General features: G+C 36.7%; 1 protein-coding gene across 1 annotated transcript in view; it reads left to right on the top strand.

Moving 5' to 3' along the window:
- Positions 1–25,770, top strand: part of ugcg (UDP-glucose ceramide glucosyltransferase) — a 27,226-nt gene extending 1,456 nt beyond the window's left edge. The window contains exons 2-9 of the mRNA XM_016557775.1: positions 7,616–7,757; positions 17,461–17,563; positions 19,338–19,439; positions 19,608–19,720; positions 20,640–20,818; positions 21,793–21,879; positions 22,192–22,378; positions 22,891–25,770. Of these exons, the coding sequence (XP_016413261.1) occupies positions 7,616–7,757; positions 17,461–17,563; positions 19,338–19,439; positions 19,608–19,720; positions 20,640–20,818; positions 21,793–21,879; positions 22,192–22,378; positions 22,891–23,061 (1,084 nt within the window). The 3' untranslated portion in view covers positions 23,062–25,770. The remainder of the gene's footprint in view (positions 1–7,615; positions 7,758–17,460; positions 17,564–19,337; positions 19,440–19,607; positions 19,721–20,639; positions 20,819–21,792; positions 21,880–22,191; positions 22,379–22,890) is intronic.
- The last annotated feature ends 292 nt before the right edge of the window (positions 25,771–26,062 follow it).

Raw genomic sequence — 26,062 nt, forward strand, 5'->3', positions numbered from 1 at the left:
TATATGTATGTATGTATGTATGTGTGTGTGTGTGTGTATTTATATATATATATATATGTGTGTGTGTTTATATAGGTATATATATATATATATATATATATATATATGATAAATTCAGTCAAGTGTGAGTGATCTTCTGACTGGTAGTGTATATCATGATACTCCGGCTATAATGAACTGAACTTTGTTAACTAGGGAACTGTGGGTCAGGAGTTTCCTCCACCTGCAACAATGTGTCATGTGAGTTGTCTTGGTTTCTATCACGCTCTGATTCTACTACAGAATACACATGGCGTTCTGAAACCAGACTTCTGATCTGAGTTAGGATGATCCTAGAGGCTCTTCTTGTTCGTGTCCGTCTTACAGGATTGTTTCTGGGCATTTGCAAACTCCCAAATGATGTGTTCGTATTCACCCGCTAATGCAAAAATGGCCAGGGTTCGGGAGAAGGTCACCGCGGGTCATACGACTCACTCAAACGAGTCTCGAGACGTCAGCTCCCATTGTATACGCATTATCATGCGTTACGAAATGCTTATGACATACTGTAATATTTTTAATTCCTCTCTGCTCATGAGCTTTTGTTTTGCCTTTCGCTTTTCCCTGAATAAGCTCCAGGTTTTAAGATCTAGTTTTAAAACAAGTCGGTTCTTAGAACCCCAACCATCCTAGCAAGTTTTTAAGTCATCATGCACTCATAAATGAGCATGTAGTTGAAGAGCCATTGCAGAAATTTGACTGAAAATCCACTTTTTATATAGATTCTGCTCTGAAAAGATTATCATGACGAGTTTTTTTATTGGTGTCCGTTATTTTTCATGCTTCATTATGGTCTGGCTTTGACCACACAACGGCACGCGGCTGGTCATGCTACTGGTGCTGTCCACCTCCGTGAGGTCACTCACATCAATCTGTTGTGAAACAGGAATGAAAGCACTGAATTTCATGATCATGTTGTACCCTGAGGTCAACTACTTTCTTTGTAACAGATAGTAGTTCACTTGTTGAGCTGTGTTATGTTGCCCCTCAAGCCCTGATGATATCTTTTTGTGAGTGGACAATGATCTGTTATTAGTATTTTCCTTCATATGTTTAGAGTAAAAGGTATTTTAAAGAAGACCTATTATGCCCCTTTTTACAATATGTAATATAGCCTAATGGCTGATTTATACTTCTGCGTCGGACCTACGCCGTAGCTTACGCATAGACGCACACCCATACGCCGTAGCCTGACGTGCACCTCTCCAAAAATCTAACAGCGCGTCAATTCTACGCAGACCGCAAGCGCTGTGATTGGTCTGCAAGAACCCCTCCCTCCATATGTACTTGAGTTTTGTGTGTGTTTATGTACACTTTAATATATTTTAATGTTACACCTTCTTATATAAAATAAAACAAAGCAAAGAACAAGTGTCTTATCATTTATTATACTACATAGCATTATACATCAGTAGTTGTCCGCAACAAACAATGTTGATCTGCCGTGGTACAAGTCCTTGTGCAGATTGAAAAAATGCCATCATCTCCTGTTCCGTTGTTGTCTCCTTTTTGTAGTTTTAAATAATGATTTAATGATTTGATATTTATATGCCGGCATGTGTACTGCACATTGACGCGGACAACGACGCAGAAGTATAAATGAAAACTGACGCATAGCCTACGGCGTAAAGGCTACGGCGTAGGTCCGACGCAGAAGTATAAATCAGCCTTAAGTCTCAGGTGTCCCCAGAATGTGTATGTGAAGTTTCAGCTCAAAATACCCCCACAGATCATTTATTATATCATTTTTAAAATGCCTATTTTGAGATGAAGCAGAAACACACTGTTTTCATGCATGTCTGCTGCTCCCCGCCCCCTTTTCCAGAGTAGGACTGTACCTTTACAGCTCGTATCTAATAGTGTTGTCAAAAGCACAGCCCGTGATACCAGTCGGTACTGTAATGTTAAAAATTTTCATTTCCCGCTGACATTTGAGCACTGACCCACTGATAAACGTGGCTTTCAAACACAGAAAGCGGCTGTCACACGGCATGGGAGTACTAAACTAAGTTCTCTTTCATGTCTTATTGCGTTTAAACTGTCAAATACACACAAGTTTATGTTAAAAACACACGAGTTACAAAAACAGTCGGTTATGTCTGTGAAGATAAACAGCTGGGAACAAAATCGCATGTTTATATTAGATCTGTGTGGCAGTAGCGTAATATACAGTAAATAAATCAATAAATCCACCGCTCTCTCGTCTCTTCTGAGGCTGGGACTCTAAACAGTGTTCTGTGCTCGTCAGTGCAGCAAAAGACAGAACAGTTAGCATGCTTTACTCAAACTTTCACCATGGCATTAGAACTGTTACACGGTTGTCGCTTGGGAAATCACAGTGACGCTGCAGTGGGTGGAAACTTGCAGATTAAGGGGCAGTAATATTATAATAAGATCCCCTTTCTACGTCACAGAGGGAGCGAAATCTGAGCGGCTCGGTTTTCACAAGCTTGCAGAGAAAGGCTTAACAAAAAAATTGTACTGGGTTGTTCTTTTTCACATTTTCTGGGTTGGTAGAAGCACCGGGGACCCAATTATAGCACTTAATGCAGAAAAAGTCAGATTTTCATGATATGTCACCTTTAATGGATTTGCTTTTAAAATCATGAGGAGCCTATTTGCAACCCTTTTTTCACACCTGAAACATCCACCGAAAGTTAATTAATCGGAGTCTTTTATATGAAGTTTTTTTATATTGTTTATCTGGTTGGGTAATTCTTCAACGGCAGCGGCGGAGAGACGTTAAGATGAAGAAATACAGGTTCGGTGATGTAACAGAGTTTCTTAGAGTCCCGAGTACACCTAGTTTCAGTAGTCAGGTGTGAAGCCCGTCCTGTGGGAACCTCGCCCGAGTCCTTCCTCGCCTGCCGTGTTTCCTGTTCCTCAGCTCAGGTGTTACTCCTGTGGTATGTGACGTTTGACCCAGTGTGATAGGATCTGTTTAGTAAAATGTCTTTATGTAATCCTTTCCTCTTTGCATAAAGTTGGGAAGTTGCGCATGTCTTCATGGCTTCATGTAGGATTGCCACAAAGGGAAAGTACTGGTAGTTCAGAGAGTTTTACCAAAGTTTTTTTAACCTGATTTTCACTTATTGGTTCACAACAGCCAGATATGAGCCTTTTTTGAAGTAGAGGTACGACCATGTTAGAGAACATTTGGATGGAATTTTGCAGGCAGATTGTCTGTTGTCAGTAGTGATGTATGAAGCACAGACAAATCTTTTACAAAATTGGCATGGGGAAATCTTTCGCCCTAATGCAAATTAACCTATTATTGTGGACTCCTATTAAAATACATGACAAAAAAAATTTGTCAAAACGCGGGAAATGTGCCTGCACCTTAAATCTCTGGAATTTGTTTTGTCATTGTATCGTTTACTATAAAAATAGTAGGTAAAAACGTCTTGATAACAAGATTTTTTTTCTTTCCTGCTTGTAGTTTAGATTTGTTCTTGCTAGTATTGCGGGATTTTCACTAACATGACCACAAAAAAATCATATATATATTTTTTTATTTATTTGATGTATACAAAAATATATATAAATCTTTTACAAAATTGGCATGGGGAAATCTTTCGCCCTAATGCAAATTAACCTATTATTGTGGACTCCTATTAAAATACCTGGATTTTGTCCACAAAAATTTGTCAAAACGCGGGAAATGTGCCTGCACCTTAAATCTCTGGAATTTGTTTTGTCATTGTATCGTTTACTATAAAAATAGTAGGTAAAAACGTCTTGATAACAAGATTTTTTTTCTTTCCTGCTTGTAGTTTAGATTTGTTCTTGCTAGTATTGCGGGATTTTCACTAACATGACCACAAAAAAATCATATATATATTTTTTTATTTATTTGATGTATACAAAAATATATATAAAAATACTTTTTATATTAATCATGCATATTTTTTCTTCACAAAATCTGTCAAGACTTGTACAGCTATAATGTCATGAAATGTACATATAAATGTTGTGGCATAAAGACATTTCATAGTTTCATACAGTGACGCAGGATCATCAGGTGATCCAGCCTCTCCTCAAGCAGCACGAGTTTGAAAGTTTCCTTCATATCTGTAGAACAAACAATGTAGGTCCATCTACTTATTTACTTAGATTTGTTCAAATGTGAGTATGAGCAATAGTAATGGTTATATGACTTTGCAAACACTAATATTAAACCAAACTGAAGAAGTATAACTGATGCATACTGAGGACTAGCATATGACATTTATTACGTGCCTCCCACATACAAATCAAATTTTTTGTATCTAGGAAATAATGCTTTGTTTTTAAAGTTTCCACCTTGGGCCATCCATGTACCATGAGTAATCAAAGGGAAATGAATTTAAAATGGTTCATTAAAATTTAGTCATTGCTATTTTAGGTATTTGGTCTTTAGTGGAAGTTTTGAGCTCTGGGTAATAATGGCGTTGCTTCCCATTGCGCTAATGGTGTGAGGCGGCGAGATGAGGCCGTGTTGCCCCCCATATTTAATAGAGCGTGAGAGAGCCCTACACCTCTCACATGAACTGATGAAGAGCTGCTCCCAGAGCTTTCAGAAATTCCCTCACTGACTGAGTAAACTGAGTAAACATTACACACGCGTGAATTGAAGGCCTTTCCTTTACAAACATATATTACATGTGATTTTTTTTGTGTGTGTCATCAAAAAAGGGTTTGTCAGTTTTTGTATTATTGATGGTAAAAAGATGAAAATTAAAGAGAGAAGAGGGTGGGATGTGATCAGGCATTGTGGGTAATGAACATTTAGGTAAGGTGGCTAATGTAATCGTGTGTGTATATGATCGATACTGATTATTGTTTAAGGGTTTGGTAACCGGTATGCAGAACAAATTTATAATCATTGTTTTATTTCTTTTTTTTTGTCATGTATTTTTAAAATATAAAAATAAAAATATTAATAGAATAGAATATTAAAAAAATGATGAAAATAATAATAATAATAATAATAAAAACAACAGTAGCTCAAAACAAGATTTTCATCTTTGTTTTGAGCGATCTATAACACTTTAACCATTTTTCTACTGTTTACGTTTGCATATGATTGTTACAGATTTTTGGCAGTCACATGGTAAATTTAAAAATTGGTGGTCAATTACCAGCACTTATTCACCATGTTAAAATTAATTAATAATAACTGTATGAATATATCCACACAAAACAAATGACTGTCAATACAATTTAAATAAAGCATAGTAGGATTTTCAGGGCAAAATACCATAATTATGTAATAATCATAAAATAATTATTCATAACTGTTCATTTAAAAAAAAAACAATATTTAAAAATAATGTTTTAGTCATGCATTATGCAGTCGCATGCAGTCTAGTAGCAAATGTTCAAGTATTTTAATGCACCAAAGCGGAAAATGGATCTGAAAATTCCACATTTGCATATGATCATATATTCACACAGCTCCTGTACTTCCCTTTGTTGAAAATAAAAGAATTGTTATCTGTCTGGGATAGTGAAAAGGCAACATAAAGTTAAGAACGCTATACATTACTCACTTGAGAAAAATTATTGCTAGTTGTATGCAAACAATATATCAAGTAAGTTACTTTACCAAAAAGCGGGTGCCATTTATTCCTACAAACATATGAACCGATAACCGATTAAAAAGACAATTTTGATTAGCTGTAACAAATATCGGTTAAACCGATTATTGGTCTCTTTAATTTACACATCTATGTATAATACAACTTTATGCTTGTAGTCTAAAATATTTTGAGACAACTGTGATGTACACTTCTTTTAATCAGTTAGTCTGGCACAGTAATCGGTTGATGCTGATATTTACAATATATGACCAATATATATAGCTTTATTATGCACTAATAGAAATGACAATTTATAGCAGTTTAACTCATTTTTTCTTCTTTCTTAACGCTCAGTCTTTGCATTAGATGGAGCTTGAAATGTTGTTTGACGTTCACAAGAAAGTGGCAACAGTGATGTTTTGGCAGTCAAGATAGACAAACTTATCTCTCCGAATCAAACCCGCTCAGACAGCTGAATCTTTCTTCCAGCTTTTAATGGCTATTGCTGTCTTGGACGCTTCTGTGCTTGTTCTGTAGAGTGCTGGCAAGTGTGTCAGGAAAGACTCCAGACCCTTCAGACAGGAACAGATAGGAAGTGCACAAGCGGAGTTCCTGAGAAGAGGAAGGTGCTGGAATTGCTGATCAAACTGCTCCAATTTTAAAATGCCTCTATAAACTGAAACGGTTAACTCTGCATTACCTGAGCATTCTGCCATCAAAACAAGACATGAACGTGAACAGTTCTCAGAAATAGTTTGAATATAAGAGGTTTTTTAAAGTGTTTTGTGACATCCAGGAATGTTCTTTGATTTACATCCTGAAACTGAGCCAAAGAGCTTCTCGTAACATAATATCAGTGGACGTAGAGGAACAATAAATATAATAAAATACGGCACCTGACCCTATAGACTTTGAGCACTGTGAGACTTCCTTCTTTAATCGAAGTATAATAAGCATGTGAAACTGCTGAAAATCTTTAATACTGAAACTGCAGTTAACTTGGGAAACTAAACCAGTTGGATCACCTGCCTTGTTGCGGTACATAGGTGACCTGTCAGCTGCCAGTCAAACTGCAAACAAACAGTTGATCACTGTTTGAAATAATACACCGCCCCACTGCATGCTTATATGCTGCAGCCTTCATTTGGTTACTGCAGGTTGCTTGCAAATAGAGTAACCAGGATTTGACTCAATGTGTGCAACATAGGTTCCTGTTGTAGACTTGTTGTAGTGCAATTCACTTTAATGTTTTTAACTGCATCACAGTGTTTCTCTCTGTAAATGATTTCAAAGATTAATTCTTATCATAATTGCACAGGATTTTTTCTCTTAGAAGTGTTTGCTACTGCCAAAATAGGCCATATTAGCTTTACCGGGATTTCAAAAAACCTCCCTAAAATTCACCATCCTACACAAAGAAAGCAACATAACATCCTGCTTGCATGAATATACACTCAAAGTTTTACCCTGTGGACACTTGATAGATTTTTTTAAATGCACTTATGAAAGTAATGCATTACAATATTGCATTACTCTCTAAAAAAGTAACTAATTGTATTTCTTAGTAAAAGTAACTAATTGCACTGCGTTACATTACTTACGTGTTACTTTTTCTCATTTGGGCTGGGCTCATTTTTCTCTCTTCAGCAATAAAAAAAACATTATGATAATCTAAAGTCATTTTTGCTAATTCGTATGTTTGTTAATCTAAAGTCATTTTTGCTAATTCCTATGGTTTAATTGGATCATCGAAGGTCAGCAGCAAAAACACTGATTAATCAAATGGGATAAAAAAAAGTATATTTGTTATTTAGCATTTAATTATTGCTGGTCAATAAATGGGAAAACAAAGTAACTTGCATTACTTGTTTATAAAGTTACTCAGAAATTTTCTTGTAAATGACAAAGTAATGTAAGTAAAGTAATCTGATTATGTAACTTGTGTTACTTGTAATGTGTTACCCCCATTGAAATGCATAATGTAATCTAAAAACATTTCTTCTCTCTCTTTTCAGCCGTCTGCATCTCAACAAGAAGACCACAGAAAAGGTGCCGTACAGCAAACTGGCTGGTGTATCGCTGCTGAAGCCCCTCAAGGGTGTGGACCCCAATCTCATAAACAATCTGGAGACGTTTTTTGAGCTGGACTATCCCAAGGTACCATCCTCTAAACTCTTTGACCTTGCTGTTGCTCGCGCTGCTGATTCAAGTGGCTGGTTAAAGGAAAGTTATTATTATAAGCATTTGCTATTATGTGTTTTCGAAAAACCCTTAAGTACAAAACTTCAGGGCGTAACTCATCTAGACCTGTATTTGCTACGGACAGAGATGATGCTTAAAATTGTGCGGCTTGAGGAGAGGAAGAGAGATCTTCCATGCAATCAAAGTGTAGATTTAAAATTTAATTGCTATTTTTTTTTTTTAAACAATAGACAATTATAAGTTAAACATTGCCATTAAGTCTCATACTCCAAGTGAATAAAAACACCATGCAAAGTTTTAAATCTGAAAGTGCACCGTGTATAAAGTTATTGTCTCTCAAAAGAAAGAGTGGACTCTGAATCATTGAAACGAGTCGTTTTTAAAACGAATCCCAAGCCGTTTCATGTTGACGTCAACATGAAACATTAGCATATTGCCGCCCACTTGTTGGTCTTTTCGAGTCTGAATGAAAATGCAAATTCATTCTCTGCCACTAGGTGCCACTTTTGGAGCTGTAAAAATAGCAGTTTGCCCGGTAACGCTGTACACAAAGCAGCACTGCGCTCACAAACACTGCTTTAGGCATTACAGGCGAGATTAAATGAAAATGAGACCAATCGGACCAATCACCGCAGATTAGCGTCACGCAAAGAAGGGGTTTGGGCGTTGGTCTGAATGAAAATGCAAATTCATTCTTTGCCACTAGGTGCGCTTTTGGAGCGATAAAAATAGCTGTTTCCCCGGTAACGGCTGTAAACAAAGCAGCACTGTCTCACAAATGCTGCTTTATCAGACATTACAGGCATGATCCAATCGGACCAATCACCGCAGATTAGCGTCACGCAAAGGAGGGGTTTGGAAAAATGAATCGTTGAGCGAATCGTTTGGGAGTCGTTGAGCAAGTAAAGTAAAAATAAATGCATATTATAAGACAATGAAAGTGTTTTTGACCTTGCATGCATGTCAACCTGTTGTTGGGGCTCCCAAAACCAAAATATGAACCTTTCATTACCCATAATAGGGGCACTTTAAGAGATTGTGTCAAAACGTGACTTTCGTGACCACACTTTTGATTTAGCTGGATGGTACTATGTTATTGCTTATATTTATACCATTTCTGTTTTTTAGCATTTACCAATTCAGATTTGTTCTTGCACACTTCCTGTCAAAACCACTGATGTGTTCTTTCGCCAGGTTTGTGTGGCATTTTGACCTTTTAAGGACCGTCGCAATGGCTTTCTGCCTCTTAATTGCCTCTTAAAAGAGAAAGCCTGAAGACTAAACATACTGTCGAATTAGATCAAATTTCTTTCATAAGTTGGACTTGCACTGCCCTACTTTATAGGTTGCAAATATTTCATCAATGTGGTGAAATACTGTGCTCCAATTCACAACTTTTGCAACAGCACATGTGCGTACTTGGTAAATTTGTGACTTCCTGTGTTGCATCTAAGTGGTCGCGGAAGATGTGTGTTTAAATTCTTATGTTCATGGAAAGGAAAATGTGGTTAGCCCACCAGGTAGTGCTGGGTGGTATACCGGTTCATACCGAATACCGGTGTTTATTTTTGTTATGATATGAATTTTTAAAATACCGCAATACTGGTGTATGTCGCTTAAACAACGTTCGGAACGCGACACTGTTTGAAAGAAGTCCCTTTTCACTGTTGCACTGTGGTGAGGGAACAGCTGTATGTGTTACTAAGCGTGAAAGTTCCGAAACTGAAGCACCAGGTGTTGGTGGGTCACTGACCCTGTTGATGGAGATGCTATAATCCTTGGGTAGGCGAGATGGCATTTATCTGTTACACACTGCTGCTGTTTTCCCGCATTGCTGTCATTTATGCATCATGTGCGGCTCGGATTATGTTCTCTGCAGTTCTTTTTTGCTTGTGGCTAGAGTCAGACAGCATTGCTGGGATGTTTTAAAACACAGAGGCTGAATCATAGCAGGCCACCAACATAGAAAGCAGGAGATGATGATACAAAGATGAAACAGAAATTCCCAGAAGTACCGATGCTTTGCTTTTATGTAAATAAAATTTATGTTCTCGGTTTACAGGATATTCCGATAGGACATTCTTAAGGCACTGACTGGAGAGTCTTATCGGCTATTTGAATAGATGTTAAAATTTTCCTGGCAAATGTATGTATCCAAAGCCATCCCAAATATTCGGGCCTGAGCATTTTGAAAGGTAAAACTGTACCTTGATGAGGTACATACAAAACATGTCCAGGTCACGTTTTACCCCATAATTATGCAAAAATAAGATCTTAAATTTTGCATAAAGAAACTAAAGCCGGATTTGAGCATTTTGCCATCATTTCAGGATTATTTCCCCACAAGTATTCATCTCTGTAATGACATTTTTATCATATGACAAATTTTCAGTGTTCAAAAGTTTAGGGTCGGTACAATTGTGTAATGTTTAGGAAAGAAGTGTCTTATGCTCACCAAGGCTGCATTTGTTTGAACAAAAATACAGTAACAATTTTGAAATATTATTAAAATTTAAAATAGCTGTTTTCTACGTGAATATATTGTAAATGTAATTTATTGCTGTGATCAAATCTGAATTTTCAGCATCAATACTCCAGTCTTAGGTGTCACATGATCCTTCTAATAAGCTGATTTAAATTGAAAAGAGATTGTACATTCTAAATAGGCTTAATTTTCTTTAAAGCAAATTAATAAAGTCATTTTTGGGGGGAAATAAGACCTAGATATGTTCCTCATGAGGTTTACCCATCAGGATTTGCTAAAGGTGGCAACTGTGTTCAACAGTAATGAAGAGGTTACCGTAAACGTGATGGAAACACGCAGGGTGCGTCCCCTGATAATACATACTTATCTTTGTTGCTGAGCACTGCCACCATCTAATTACAGTGTTTCTTTGCATCGTGACTTGAGCACAAAGCTTTTGATCAAATCACTGATGCTTTTCTAATGAGGAGTTTTTCCAGGTGTGGCTGCTCTGTGAAATAACCCATTTACCGTTGGATGATTGTGCTCTGTTGTAAGCCATCTGTCAGAGCTCCTAAATTAAAAATGAAATTGATCTGGCGTATAATATGCAATTCCATGACCTACCCTGAACAGAAAGTCCAGTCCCCTTAATCTTGTGATTATATTGTAGTTGATTGCTAGTAATAATATTAGACTTGCACTGCATTTGTTTGTATGAACCTGAATCTAATCTAAAGGCAGTCCGATATTTGTAACTTTTTCAGTGGCCTTGGTTCTGGGAATGTTTTCTCATTCATTTTGTCAATGCATTAAAAAAATTGTAATAAAAATAAAGAAAATCAATTCTAAATCAACTCTGACTGAAATTAATCAAATCTTTACCGAGTATTTAAAAACTAAATAGCAAATGATGTAACTTAATCAGCTTGGTTTTCTGGGTCAGTTTTTAACATATTTTCTAGTGCTGTCAAATGATTAATCGTGATTAATCGCATCCAAAATAAAAGTTGACATAATAAATATACACAGTATACACACATATATTAGGTAAACAAAAACTTCTATTTTGGATGCGACTAATCACGATTAATCGTTTGACAGCACTAATATTTTCATAGTGGACCTTTATTGTATTACAGTAAAAATGCTAGGCAGTTTTTTTTAATTTAAATTTTTTATCTAAAGCAGTACAAATTTAAAAACAGTACTATAAATACTACCATAAATCCTTGCACTTGGATTTTCTGGGTCAGTTTTGGGGCCTTTTTAACATTTTTATATAAGAATTTTTATCCCAGTTAAAATGTAGTTTGCTAGGTAACTAGCTAACTTAACTAGCTAGTATAAATATAAATTAAATATAAATCCAGTCATTACTTTTTCAGTCAATCAACTTAACTGCGTTATTTTTTAGATGAATAAATGCAGAAACCTAAGTGATGATTCAATGTTTCCTGAGATCTACAGAATAATCTGTAGACTTTCACAGTGAGTCACCAGCGAATGAAGGTTGAGGTTTCTGTAGTTCATTCCACCGATCAAAGTTTAATGCAGACTCTAGTGTGGATGGAGGTGGAGAAACCTCCGCTGTTCTTTCTGTGGGATTCGAGGCGTGACGTGTGAATCGAGATGACGGGGTGCATTCAGACGTGTAGCTCTGCAGCAGATGGGACATTCTGCTCTATTTTCCATCACACAGCTGTTTGAGCAGCACAGATGTTGATTCCTCCTCCAGCTGCTGCTCCTTGTAGGTTTGCCGTTGGAGAAGTGGTTCCCCTCTTTAGGAGCATTCTTTGTGAATTTTCAAGTGAACGACAGGAGGGGAGGGTTATTTTATAAAGCCTCTGCTGTGAAGGAATCAGTTCTAATCATCTAGATCTAGAAAATCTCTCTTTTAAATCATTTCATCTTAACCAGTTTCCAAACCAAGCGATTTCGCTGTCTGCACTGCACGTGAAACTACTACTGACGCCACACAATCACAACCAATCAGATGTTTTGCATTCAGCTTTTAGTTCTAGTCCCCTTGATCTGATTGGACAACTAATGTTGCAGTAAATTATTCCTTCTCTGTGTTCCTGGAGTTCCAGACAGTCTGTATGTTTCTCAGTGACACGCAATGATTGATTTAGCTTCGACACTTTTAGGAACTTTTACCCTTATTTTAGCCAAAGTAGAATTGGGTAGCATTATATTTTGGTGCCATATCGATTATCAGACGATATTTATTGATATTGCACAATGTTGGATGTTTGTGCACGCTCATTTCACCTATTTTTTTCATTTCACGCAACCTTAACGTAAATCTTTATAAAAACTAATGATTAAAATTCTTCATATCCGTATTTCACACTGTACATTGTAATGCAATGCCCAAATTAATTTTGTATTCCTTTTAAACAATTGATTTTAGTTTTGATTTTAATTCTAATTTATTAATACAAACTATTAAACATTAATTTATAAAATTTTTAGTATAGCTGTGCCATGAAAAACATGTTTTGAAAGAAAAATGGCTTATCAGTATCAAGGTTTACAATTAAAATTCATCTTGTAGGATGTTGGCCTTATAAATTTAAGCTTTTTGTATTTTTATTTATTATTTATTGAAGTAGATTTTAGGATATCAGTTTATTTGTAAAGTGAAATATCTCTTCTCGACTACACAAGCCAAGTGTGCATCAACATTATTGGATGAGCTTTCTATGCGGACATTTTTACCAGTTCTTTAATTCAGGCCTAATCAGATCCAAGTGTAAATGTGTCTTTAATTTATCTTCAGAGACATTAAATAGCTTCCCTCTTTTAAGCAGATGGCATAAAGCTTTTATGCTTTATATTCTATTTTTCAGCCAGTTCTAGCTTTATTAAAAATGCTTCATGTCCAATTGGATCGTTCCAAGGCTCTCAAATTCAAGTGCATGGGGAATAAAAATGAAAAATAATGAATTGCTTTCAACAGATATGCCAACAGCAAGAGTCTCTTCTTTCACAGCATGTTTATTCCTGACTTAATTCCTGGGCATTGCAGGCGTTCCATTGAACTGCAATTTGCATATTTATTTTTGACTTCTGTGGATGATGGATTTGTCAAAACATCTACTTTGAGTTTTAGTCCACTGTCAGAACACGTCAGCATCTCTAGGGCAGTAGTTCCTCTTTTTCAGCGTGCATTCATTGTTTTATGGTTCTTTCACTGTATGCCACTCAGTCTTGCCTGTACAGGCTCATAGCCAAATGTACGACTTTTTTTCACTAAAATAACCTAATTTAACTTGTGGGATTAAAAATCATTAAAAATCCCATCATCTGCTAAAACAGAATTCTAATGATTATTTTTTTGTTCAGTTTATCTGTCTATTTAATCTCTATTTTTGGTGCAGTTTGCCATTTAAGGTACAGAGAGAACGATAATTCAGTGGTCCAAATCAACCTCCAAGTGAATCCGTGGTTTTGAGAGAAAAATGATTTAAATATTAGTAAATGTGCCGAACATCCCAGGCTCCCAAGAATGTTAAATGACGCACAAAACACAGTGGAATGTGATCTGGATCTGGATGTCATGAGGGCCAGATGTTCAGCTGTTAAGAGCTGTTCAGATTTATCACATTTAAAATCTGTCTTCAGTGTTCACTTACCAAAATCACACCCTCAACTAAGCCACCAACAATGCTAAATGTGCACCTTAAATTGTCATTTTAACAATGTTTTTGCGTGCTGATTTGTCCGGGTGTTTGGTTGACCTCTTTCCGGCTTTCATGCTTATGTGCTGATTAATACCATCTGCTTTTACTTTTTCTTAAGTAAACACACAGTTGATTTGAGCGGTGGTTCATTTTGCATCGCAGTACTCAGAATTACTGTGTGTCACGGTGGTTTGTTTGTTTGGTCTCTGTGTTCTGTTGAAAGACACACCTAACCTACAGTGCATTGTTGTCTGGTATGTCACTCCCCGTTTGGCATCAGCTGAGCTTCAGCTTTCTTCGAGAGCCGGAAATAATAGTGTTTTTTTGGCAATTAGGGTTCCTGGAATAGATGCTCGGACCTCTAAATTAGTAATGCTGGGAGGGACATCTGCTCTGGGGTTTTGAAAGCGAGAAACACTGATTATAACAGACAGCAGAGGTCAGGAAAATGGCTGTAGGTGACCCGTGCCTTTTCTGGTGTTATTACTCCATTTACTTTAGAAACATTGGTCTTCCGTCTTTTATTACCACTTTTGTGTTTGGTTATAAGTAACCGAGCTAACCAAAGGATATGAGAGTTATGTAATTGCAGTGTAATCTGATGACCAAACTTTTGTCATGGCAATGTTGTGGCAATCAGAAACGTGAAATTCGTTGCCACAATACAACTTTGTGACATTTGTCAGTTTAGCAGTTCAGTAATTGTGGCATTGTACAATGTTGCTGTGGATGGATGGTTTTGTGTTTGTGTTTTTTTTTATTTTTTTTATGTGTTTATCTATGGGTGGACATGCATTAGTTTAACCTCATCCTCATTTGCCCAAACTAATTTAAAGGCTCACTAATTTTCCGGTGAAAATGAGCGGTACACGAGCGGAACGCACATTCATAGATCGGAATACTGAGCGGAGCGTCAAACCCCGCCGTGACGAGGAGAGTGAAACATGCGCGCTGAACACTGCCGGGCGGGGCAGGACGCGGCACGCCATATATATTATTATTATTATATGTAGCCTATATTTTCGGTGCATCCCTACTTACATCCCCTCCTTGTTTACAAATCCGAAGTAAGTCCATACATCCGATTTAAACGCGGACGGGGCTTTCCTGATAACTTTCCGCGATGCCGCCCTCTTTATTTTACTAACTTGCTGCATGCTGAAGGTGACCCAGCTGACCTCACCAGAAAAAAACTCAACACCACCATCTAGTGGATTGTAAAGAAATGTATTTTATTATTCTACCAAATAGTATAATAAAAGATCGATACTTTGCGTCCGTGTATCAATACAGTATTGCCGCTGAAAATATCGCGATACTATGCTGTATCGATTTTTTCCCCCCACCCCTAATCTCCATAAACACATATATATAGCAGTAGAGCTAATACAGTGGCTGGAAATCTGTTTATCCTTCGGTTCCTCGTGCTTCCCCATCTTCATAGAGAACGCGGTTCATGGTTGCTCAGAGCGCTTTGGAAAGAAGGTGGAAATGGCGCGGTCACAATTTCCACGCATTTTTAAACGCTGGGAGCAGGGAAATCTATTTAGAGCACCTTATTGTAGTAATTAAAATAACTATATTTGGCGCCAGATATCGATTCTCATATCGCATGGAGAAGGACAACGAAATATCGCCATATCGATATATTGTCCCACCTCTACTAATAAACAGCCAATATGTTAATAATAGGCATACTAATAAGCAAGTAGGTAATGGTGAGAATTAGGGCTGGACGATATGGCCAAAATTTATATCACGATATATTTCTTAATTTCGGTCGATACGATATAATTCCGATATCGATATGAACACTATTTATCTGAAATAGAAATCTTTTGTAACATTATAAATGCCTTTATCATCACTTTTGATCAATTTTAAGCATCCTTGCTAAATAAAAGTAAATATTTTTCATATTTTAACTGCTTCACTGCATGTTTTTCTTGAAAAAAAATTGTCAAACCACTTGTCAGTTTTTCATTTCATAAAAATGAGTTTTTAATGAGCCTTTTTTATTATTATAATGGCAAGATAGTTGTTGACTTCATACCTCAAAAATATCTGAATGGATTAATTGAGAAATTCAAAAATATTCATATTCATAAACACATTCATCATATAAAAGGTGTATTCAAGTTGTATGTGCAACGAGAAGCATTTGTATCATCTGGTGAATATGTGAACAATGTACAGTGTAATTGATTTGCACAAAAAAAAAATCATTTTAATAATCATTATTATATAATATTATTACATAATAAATATCATAATATTATGTTAGATATTTTTTATTTTTTTTTGCTGCACATTAATTGAATTTTCTTAAATCCTGAATGTACCTGCCATGAAGAAAAATGACTTTGACATGAAGAAGAAAAAAACTGTATTTAGCATAGTGCATACCTAGTAATGCATGACCTAATATCGTCTAGAAGATTAAAGGGGCAACACACATTACCCCTCTTTTCCCACATTCTGCAACTGCACCCTGACATATATGGATATTTGCATGCTCGCGCTACTTTCAGTCAGCTAGATAATGGTCACCAAAATGCCTTGAAATGATACTTATCCAGTATCAAACATGTAGCGGCAGATAATGCTGTTAATATGAAACTTTTATAGCGTACTACTTCACACAGTAGAAAGTTAATGACCAAGCTGTAACTAGTTAACCCAGAAACAGCTACTGAATCATCTTACCATTTGTTAATATATCTTTAAGACCTTAATGTATACTACTTTTACTAATTTTTTGAAATAAATTAACACTTTTATTCAGCAAGGACACATTCAATTGATCAAATTTGTAAATACATTTATCACAGTTTTCAGCATTGATAATAATCAATAGCCGGGTTTTCATCCAAAGTTGCGAATTTAACTTATGCTCAAAATTGGAATATCGCATAAAACATTTGCGAACAAGCTCCGTTTCCATCCAACAAGTCAAAGAGAACAAAATCGTCACTTCCTGATAAACTGGCACTATAAATCACTAAGAATATACTAAAATATAATAATTTTCATATATAATAAATTACTTGTGCCTCAGAGCGAGCAGACGAAACACGATGAATGCGGTCAATGCTTTCGGAGGTGGATGCTGCTGTATGGGAACGCAGTCGTGTAAGACAATTATACAGAAATACTTTGACGACGGACTTTGCTCAGGCATTTCCGAATGACCATAACAACATGTAGATGCTGTGAACGAGATCGGTCAGCTGGTTAGTCAGGTTTTGCCGTCCCATAGCGAACATTATTTTTTTGATGCGCTTGGAGGAATTTATTCGCAAAATGCATTTCCATCTCCCATTATTCGCATCAAGACTGGAGTAATGATGCTGCAAATTCGGCTTTGCATCACAGGAATAAATTACAGTTTACAATATATTCACATAATAGCCAGCCAGCGTTTATGAACTGTCTGCCTCTAAGTGTATCATTGTGCCATAATAATAAATAAGTTGCTCAAAATTGTTTCTGCCTTTTTCTACAGTATGAAATTCTGCTGTGCGTCCAAGACCATGACGATCCAGCCATTGATGTTTGTAAAAAGCTGCTGGGCAAATATCCGAATGTTGATGCCAGGTTATTTATAGGTAAGTATTTGATGATAATCTCACTCTTTCCATATGAAATGGAGCCAGTAATACAGAAAGCTCAGGCAGTGTTGTGTTGAGGAACATCTCTCGTCCCTCGAGGCTTCCGCTGTCTTTGACAGTTTTGTTTAGTCGTGTGCAGGGAAAAATGGCAGGGTCTCTGAGGAGCCCCTTAAGAGGAACGCTGAGACCCGCGTGTGCGCCACAACTCAGCTGTGTATATGCAAATGTAGCTCTTGGAGTGGATATTGATTCTTGCTCATTAGGAACAGCTGGTGACTGGAGCGGGTGTCTCTCTGGGGTCCTGTGATCCGCCCCGCTGCCTTCAGCTAGTCTGTTACGGCACAAACAGTCAGGGGAGACGGGCTGTCCTGGAGATGTCATCCGCTACTTTGTATCAAGCTGAAGCCATGTTAGAAAACATGTAACGTCTGCGAGGTTGTGTTGCTTTAAACATCTCAGAGTCGTTTACCCCACCAGCCAATCAGACGCCGGTAAAGCGTGCTTTGTGAAATGCATTAGTGCTCTCAGAGGCCATGCGCCATATGATCTTTAGGTGTTCAGTCCACAAATAAACATCCCATCCATAAAGAGGATTTAAAGAGAGTCTGCTTTATTGATGGACGCTAGACCTGTTACAATTTATGTAATTGCTTGATCAATCTAATATTGCATTTTTAAAATTTTTGTTATTATTATATTTTTAAATCTGACTTCTATCAATGTGCATTTTAATTTAAAGTCAAATTCTTTAATCAAATATACTGCATTAATCTAAAATATAATCTTCATTTTTATTTTATTATTATTATTAATTATAATTATTATCTTTAAATATGACTTTTGTCAATGTGCATTTTAATTTAAAGTCAAATTCTTTAATCAAACATACTGCATTAATCTAAAATTCATCTTATAAAATATTCTTATTTTCATTTTAATTTCAAATCAAAATAATAATAATAATAATAATATGACTTCTGTCAATGTGAATTTTGAATTTCCAGTCATAGTTTTTATTGTAATTTGAAGTGGAACGGTATGAGCATAATTCACTTCAGGTTCACGTTTGCATATTTCATTTTTGGCTAATATGGTTTAATTATGTTATTTTGTTAACTAAAAATATTAAAATAGTTTTTGTTAATTGAAATAAGTAGAAATAATAGATTTTAAAAATAAGATTAGAAATGTTGCCTTGGCAATTAACTGAAATATAATATGCTGAAGTACTAAAACGGAATTAAAAATAAATTAAAGCTAAATTGAAATATAAAAAAACTAAAACTAATAAAAATGGCAAAATCACATGGCAAAATGTAAAAAATCTAACTGAAAATATCAAATCTATTTCAAAATATTAATAAATACTATAATAGTATACGAGTAATATTAAAAATATCACTGATATGGTGAGATAAGAACATGGCAGAACTGATCTAGACCTGGGATGGGGATTGTATTAAAAATGCATAGAAATAATCATTATTTTATTACTATTGTGGACTGGATATCAGTCAGCTTACATAGAATGTAGTCCCCGTTATAAGACCAAAAGAGAAATATTTTTAGATTTCAGATGTTTTCTAATATACTTTAATATCGGAAATATTATTATTCACGGAAACCTCTGTAACTGACAAAACAAAAACACAATTAAATTGACAACCACACTTGTTTCTTTCAAAATGGCCAGATGTTATGATGCTATAATGCAATCATTTACAGCCCTAATGGTAGTTACTGACATTTTTTTCTCTTTATCTTGTTCTAGGAGGTAAGAAAGTTGGCATCAATCCAAAAATAAATAACCTCATGCCCGCTTATGAGGGGGCAAGGTACGAACTCGTCTGGATCTGTGACAGTGGCATTCGAGGTGAGTTTGCCCACATTACCATCTAAAACCGACTGCTTTAAACGGACTATCACATCTCAAAGTGTTTCAGTGAATACAATTCTTTATTTTTCCTGTAAAAAGAATAACATGACCAGGACATGTTTTCATGAGATTCATCTCTGAACAACTATGATCTAATATCAACAGTGAAGCCAGACACTCTCACTGATATGGCCAATCAGATGACGGAGAAGGTGGGACTGGTTCACGGTCTTCCTTACGTGGCAGACAGACAAGGATTTGCCGCCACATTGGAGCAGGTCAGCAGCCTTCACTAGTGACCTTCTGAATTCTTTGTCGGGACAGTGTTGGTCGTCTGGATTTGGCTCGGGAAAGCTTTGGTTTTATTAGATGCTCATGAACACGTCATTGCTATTATGTATTGGAAGAAGTGCTGTTCTGTCCTGTCACACTGCAATAAAACTGACAAGTTGTGGTTCTGTTGCTAGGTGAGACTTGAAATGGGACACCATATGTTGTAGTTTCTCTGTTCCTCTGAACTTTAAAGCTCTTTTGGCAAATCAGTACGATATTAAAATTCATTAACTGCTGACAATATTGGTTTATTTATGACGTTTTTGTAAGCTCCAAGTAAAACCTAATAACTAATGGTCTCTCAATCAAATAAATGTTACATTGTTGTGACGGATGTGCTATAGACATTACAAAAACAGACTTAGAAGTAGGGCTGTGTAAAAAATCGAATGCTATTATCATGCTCATCTTGTCAGTAAAGCCGGTTCTGTGATTAGTAGTAAATCTCCAGCACATGCTTTCAGATGGAGCGGCATTTACTACACAGAGCCGTAGTTCGCTGACAAGCTACGCAAAATCGCGTTTAAAATCGCAGGCGATTCATTGCCGATTATGAACGCGATTTTGCGTAGCTTGTCAGTGAACTACAGCTCTGTGTAGTAAATGCCGCTCCATCTGAAAGCATGTGCTGGAGATTTACTACTAATCACAGAACCGGCTTTACTGACGAGATGAGCATGAAAATCGCATTTGATTTTTTGCACAGCCCTACTTAGAAGGCAATATATTAGCATGTTAAATTGACAGCTCTGCTAATAAATAATCGTCAGAAGTGTTTACAAGCGTAATGCGATAGTTAATGCATCAAATCTTCCGAGATGAATTATGTGAAGTGTAAACATTGTCCCATGTGAAATCCTGCAGGTTTATTTTGGAACGTCACATCCTCGTTCCTACATCTCAGCCAATGTAACGGGAATCAAGTGCGTCACGGGGATGTCGTGTCTCATGAGGAAGGACATCCTGGACCAAGCGGGCGGGCTGATTGCTTTTGCCCAGTACATCGCTGAAGATTACTTCATGGCCAAGGCCATCGCAGACAGGTTTGCCAGACTCATTAAATATCCATACAGTGAAAATGGCTTTTGATAGGTTATATTTTTTCATTGTCTTTAAAAGAAAGAAATAAACTATAATTCTGTTATTCACTCACCCTCATGAAGTTCCAAAACTCTGACGTTCTTTCTTCTGTGAAACGAAAGATGTTTAGCAGAATGTTCACGCTGCTCTTTTCCATACAATGAAAGTGAAGGCTGTCAAGCTGCAACGATCAGTGTTTTAGTTAATAGTTTTTTTTTTTAGATTTTTGTTTTCACTTTAGGTTTAAAGTTTTAGTAATTTTAGTCATTTTTCGTTTTTTAATGTCTGTACAGTTTTTAGTCATTTTATTTACGAGTTTTAGGCTATTTTCTTTATTTTAGCACTTCGCCTAAACTAAGCAACATTTAAAAATGTTGTTTTGACAACTAGCTGAAATATATATTTTTTTATTTTGCTTTCTGTTAACATTTACTTTTTTCAAATAAAATTTTTTATGGTTTTAGTTTTAGTTTAATTATAACAACACTGTCAACAATTTCAAAAACATAATAAATGTATCATAAAAGTGGTCCATACAAACTGTGTTATATTCAAGGTATTAAGCCATGCAATAGACTTAAAGGGTTAGTTCAGTCAAAAATGAAAATTAGGCTGCGTTCGCCAAAAAATTACATTTCAGTTAATCGTGTGAAATCTAATTCGCGTCCATGTATATTCAGTTATAAGATGTCGAGGTTTTTAATGAATACCTGTTTCAGTTTTGATCTTTTCCTTATCAAATCATTTGAAGTCATACAGTAGCATTTAGTATGTCGTTCATTTATTTGTATGCACAAATTAAATTTAATATGTCTATTTATAGCTTGACCGTTTTGAATGAAAATATTCCTTTAATGTGTGTGCAGAATCGTATCTCTCAGCCTCGGCTAAAATGTCCTTTATTTGCCAGTGCAATGATGTGGTGTTTCTCTTGCAGAGGATGGAAATTTTCCATGGCAACGCAGGTAGCCATGCAGAATTCAGGCTCGTACTCCATTGCACAATTCCAGTCTCGCATGATCAGGTACGCCGGTTGTTCAATCAGCTTTTTATGTCCGCTAGTGAAACCAATCTGTTTTCCTGATGGGGCCACCTCTGGCGCAGTGATGGGACTGGGTTATTTTTGTTGCTGTTCGCAATTTTCTTTTAGCGTTGCTGATGGATTCCTGCCTTTAAAATTGCATCATAATACGGAGAAGCAAATCTTGAATAGATTTTGATATGTTTGTCAGAATAAGCCATCCAACTGTAACACATGATGTTGTTTTTGTGGCTTTAGATGGTACTAGTTCCCATTTTCTGCTGAGCTCATCTCATTGTTATCTGCTCTTGCTAGATGGGCCAAACTGAGAATCAACATGCTGCCGGCCACCATCATCGAGCCCATCTCTGAGTGCTTTGTGGCTAGTCTTCTCATCGGCTGGGCCGCCCACCATGTGTTTCGCTGGGACATCATGGTGTTTTTCCTGTGCCATTGCCTGGCCTGGTTCATTTCGGATTATATCCAGCTGAGGGGAATACAGGTGAGACACGATACACAGCAAAATTCACACTTTATTTTAAGGTCCAATTCTCGCTATTAACAAACCATTAACTACGACTTTTGATTCTTAATTTGCTGCTTATTAATAGTCAAGTTTAGGTATTAGGTGCAGAATATGTGCTTTATACGTACTAATAAACAGCCAGTATGTTATTAATAGGCATGCTAATAAGCAACTAGTTAATAGTGAGAATTGGTCCCTAAACTAAAGTGTTACCCAAACTTAAGCTCTGGCTCCTTTCTGGACCATTTTTGACAATCCATTCAATTCCCAATGGAGCCTTGCTCAATTGTTTCCGGGTTGAATTCCAATCCCAACCTCATTCTACTCCGAAATGAAAGATTTCTTGTTTGACATCCAATCAACTCTCTGAGGAAATTTCATGAAGAGATGGTTTTCATGTTCAACTCTTCTTGGCTTCTTCAAAGCCATTTTATCTTGAACTGCAGCATTTGTCGGTTCTTGTTGTAATTCTCCTTTTTTCCTCAAAGGGCGGTCCTCCATCCTTCTCCAAGCTGGACTACGCAGTGGCCTGGTTCATCAGGGAGTCCATGACAATTCAGATTTTCTTGTCTGCTCTTTGGGACCCCACCATCAGCTGGAGGGCGGGACGCTACCGATTGCGTTGCGGAGGTACGGCAGAGGAAATCTTGGATGTTTAAACGGCACCGTGTGCCTGGGACTATGCACTGATGTGTACATGGACACAGAACTGAGAAGATGTGGGCGCAGATGGACAAACGAACTGCAACTTTTTTTTGTTTTGTTTTGGGTTTTATTCCAACTTCTGATAGTTTTTAACCTGTGACTTTAGCAAATAGATTATTTATGTCCTTGGTGCTTTTTTTGTTTTCCTGTGCGGTCTCTTGACAATTGAGACATCGTTCTAGATGAGCCAAAAGTTTTGAAGAAGAGAACTTGTGTGGAAACTATGTCTGGCGAGGAGGCGGCACTTCAGCGGGCATCAGTAACCCTGATAAAAACGTATCTAAATGTAACTTTTTTTTTTTTTTTTAAAGGTCCCTGCAACATGTTTAGTGGTGGTTAAACAGCTCTGTATTTCGTGACATATCCATTTTATAATGAGTTGGATGAACAGTACAGTTTTTAACTATAATAGTGGGGTGCAGAATGACTGAAGCCTTTTAAAATGGCGCTAGCGCATGAATGGATCACTTGCTTATCACAGTGTTGCTCTCAACATACAGCACTCTTGCCATATTTGATACATTTTTGGACTTCTGAATGCTCGAAACGGATCCACTCAGGTCCATTTTATGTTTACTGGACAGAGCAATATCTTCGGTAGAGGTTATACATAGGGAATTGTTGCATACTGTCGACGACTCTTGTACAGTCTTTGCATTCTCCCTGCAGTATTCGAGCACGAGGTTTACTCCTCAACATGATATCTGCAGATTTAATCGCATATCTTATGAAATTTAGTGCCATTTGAAGAGCAAGCGGTTTTATTGTTATAATTTTGGCATCTTTAACGCTTTTCTTCAAGGTCTTTATCTTCCCGTGCTTCGTTCTCTGCAGTAGTTGCTCTCGTACCAGGATCAGGGTTTGCTAAAACACATTTCCTGCCCTGCTGCTGTTTGTTTGAGAAGCTGTCAGTATTTTCTTGATGTTTGACTGGATGTAAGTGCATAAATTGTCCAAACATTTCATCCGATGTCATTTCAGTTAGCCCTTAAACCAAATTCTCTTGACGTCAAGCATTTGAGAAGTTAAAGTGTCCTTTTTTTTTTTTTTTTTTTTTGAGTTGAAACAATTTGGCATGAGTGAGTGTGTGTTCAATTTTATATAAACCTTTGCGTTTACACTCTGATGCATTTCAAAATATGACAGTCGCACTCTACTCGTTCCCCATTAACATAAATACTCTTACAGTCAAACAGTATTCACGAAACAACTGACATTCTTCTCCATCTTCCCCTTTTTTTCCACGGTTGTATCTTGAGGAACTGCTTGTTTTTTTTTTGTTTTGTACTGCTACCAGTTTGTTGTTAAACCGCTTTTTCTGCATTTTCCTCATTTCTTGACTCTTGCTGCTATGCGTTCATAAATCATGCCGCTGATCGTGAGCAACCCATGCCAGCACGGGCAGTATTGTTTAACAGATAATCTACTCGTTCACCTGAACTGTTCAAGCCTTGTTGTTATTTTAAAACCATAATATGTGATTCAGAAAAAAAGCCGTGTGCATGTGTCTTCATATTCCATCAGCTGCCATTTAGGAAGTACTAAACACTTTTAGCCCAATGCCAACCCTCCATTGTTTGTGTGTTTGTTCTGGTGTTGGTTTATTATTTCTAATTTGAATACATCTGATTTTGTTCTACTGAACGCTTTGGGCTGACTATTGGAAATAAACTGTGTTTTGTGCATGAGGCCACGGAATGAATGCCATTTGTTCGTAACATGGCAGTTGAAGTATTAACAGTTGGGGATCAGTCAATTAGCAATAATCATATACATTATTAGTTTTACTCTATTCAGGCTGTGAAACGAAAGCAAGCTTCCAAACCCATTTCTGTGTCCATTTGTGGTATAATTAACATTTCAGATTTTGTTGACCGTTACGCATTGAACATACCTCAGTGGGCCTCATTCATGAAACACATTTTTGTGAAATCATTCTTACGTAAACTACATGTGAAACCATTACATTTAATAATTGGTAAAACTATTCTTCTGTAAATTGGAATTGGTTTTTACAAATTATTCAATTGAAGGTAACTATTTCGGTTTTATTATTCAGTTTGGTGTGTCAGTTTATGCAAACAAGGTTTTGCGAATTATTCCAATAATTCTTTAGTAAACTGTTGCATTGAATTGAATAATTTAATCAATTCTTGCATAATATAGATTGAATAATTAGTTCAGACCATTCTTGCATAAACGATCGCTTTGAATTCTGTGCTACAATTATATAATAATGGTTTCGGCGTAACTTAAAAATGGAAATTCATTCTGCTTTTGAATAAGGCCCGATGTGATGTAGTTCTGCACCATTGATAAAACCGAATGTACCTTCGCATGAACATGTGACGATAACGTTTTTTTCATCGTCTATCGGTAACGCCTGAAACACCACTGTAGAAACTTTAGGGAATGGGAAAGCTGGCATTTTCTGCAACTGTTCTTCAAGTTCCTCTCTTTGACTTTCAGCCGTATCTGCTTATGCTATATATATGTGAAATATTGTGTCAAAAAGAAACTACACCTCATTTACGAAAAGTCTACGATGCACTGTAAATTTCCCGTTGAGACTTTTCCCCTCTTCGTGTGGCTGTGAGAGAATGCTGCTGAATGCAGAAATATTGCCTTTTTTGATAAGTTAATTCTGAAAGGATTGCATTATCGTAACGTTCTGTGGGGAACTGGACTTTTTTTTTTTCGTGAGTGTACAGTTGTATGTTTGTCGGATTAACATGTTTTGTGAAAGACTGGTGACCTGTATGGTGCCATGTGGATGTGAGAAAATGTGCGTTTACTTGGAACAAGTAACGCAGAACGGTTGAGAAATTCAGTCTGTATCAACTGGGCCGCATTTACAGGATCTGAAACAATATGGTAGTGAGCTGCCTAGACGGTCTCAAAATGAACAGGAAAAACGCATAAGAAGTTTACCGTTTTTAGCTGAAAACGTTGTCG

This window comes from Sinocyclocheilus rhinocerous, unplaced genomic scaffold (assembly GCF_001515625.1).
Source record: "Sinocyclocheilus rhinocerous isolate Xijiao unplaced genomic scaffold, SAMN03320098_v1.1 scaffold317, whole genome shotgun sequence".
Taxonomy (NCBI): domain Eukaryota; kingdom Metazoa; phylum Chordata; class Actinopteri; order Cypriniformes; family Cyprinidae; genus Sinocyclocheilus; species Sinocyclocheilus rhinocerous.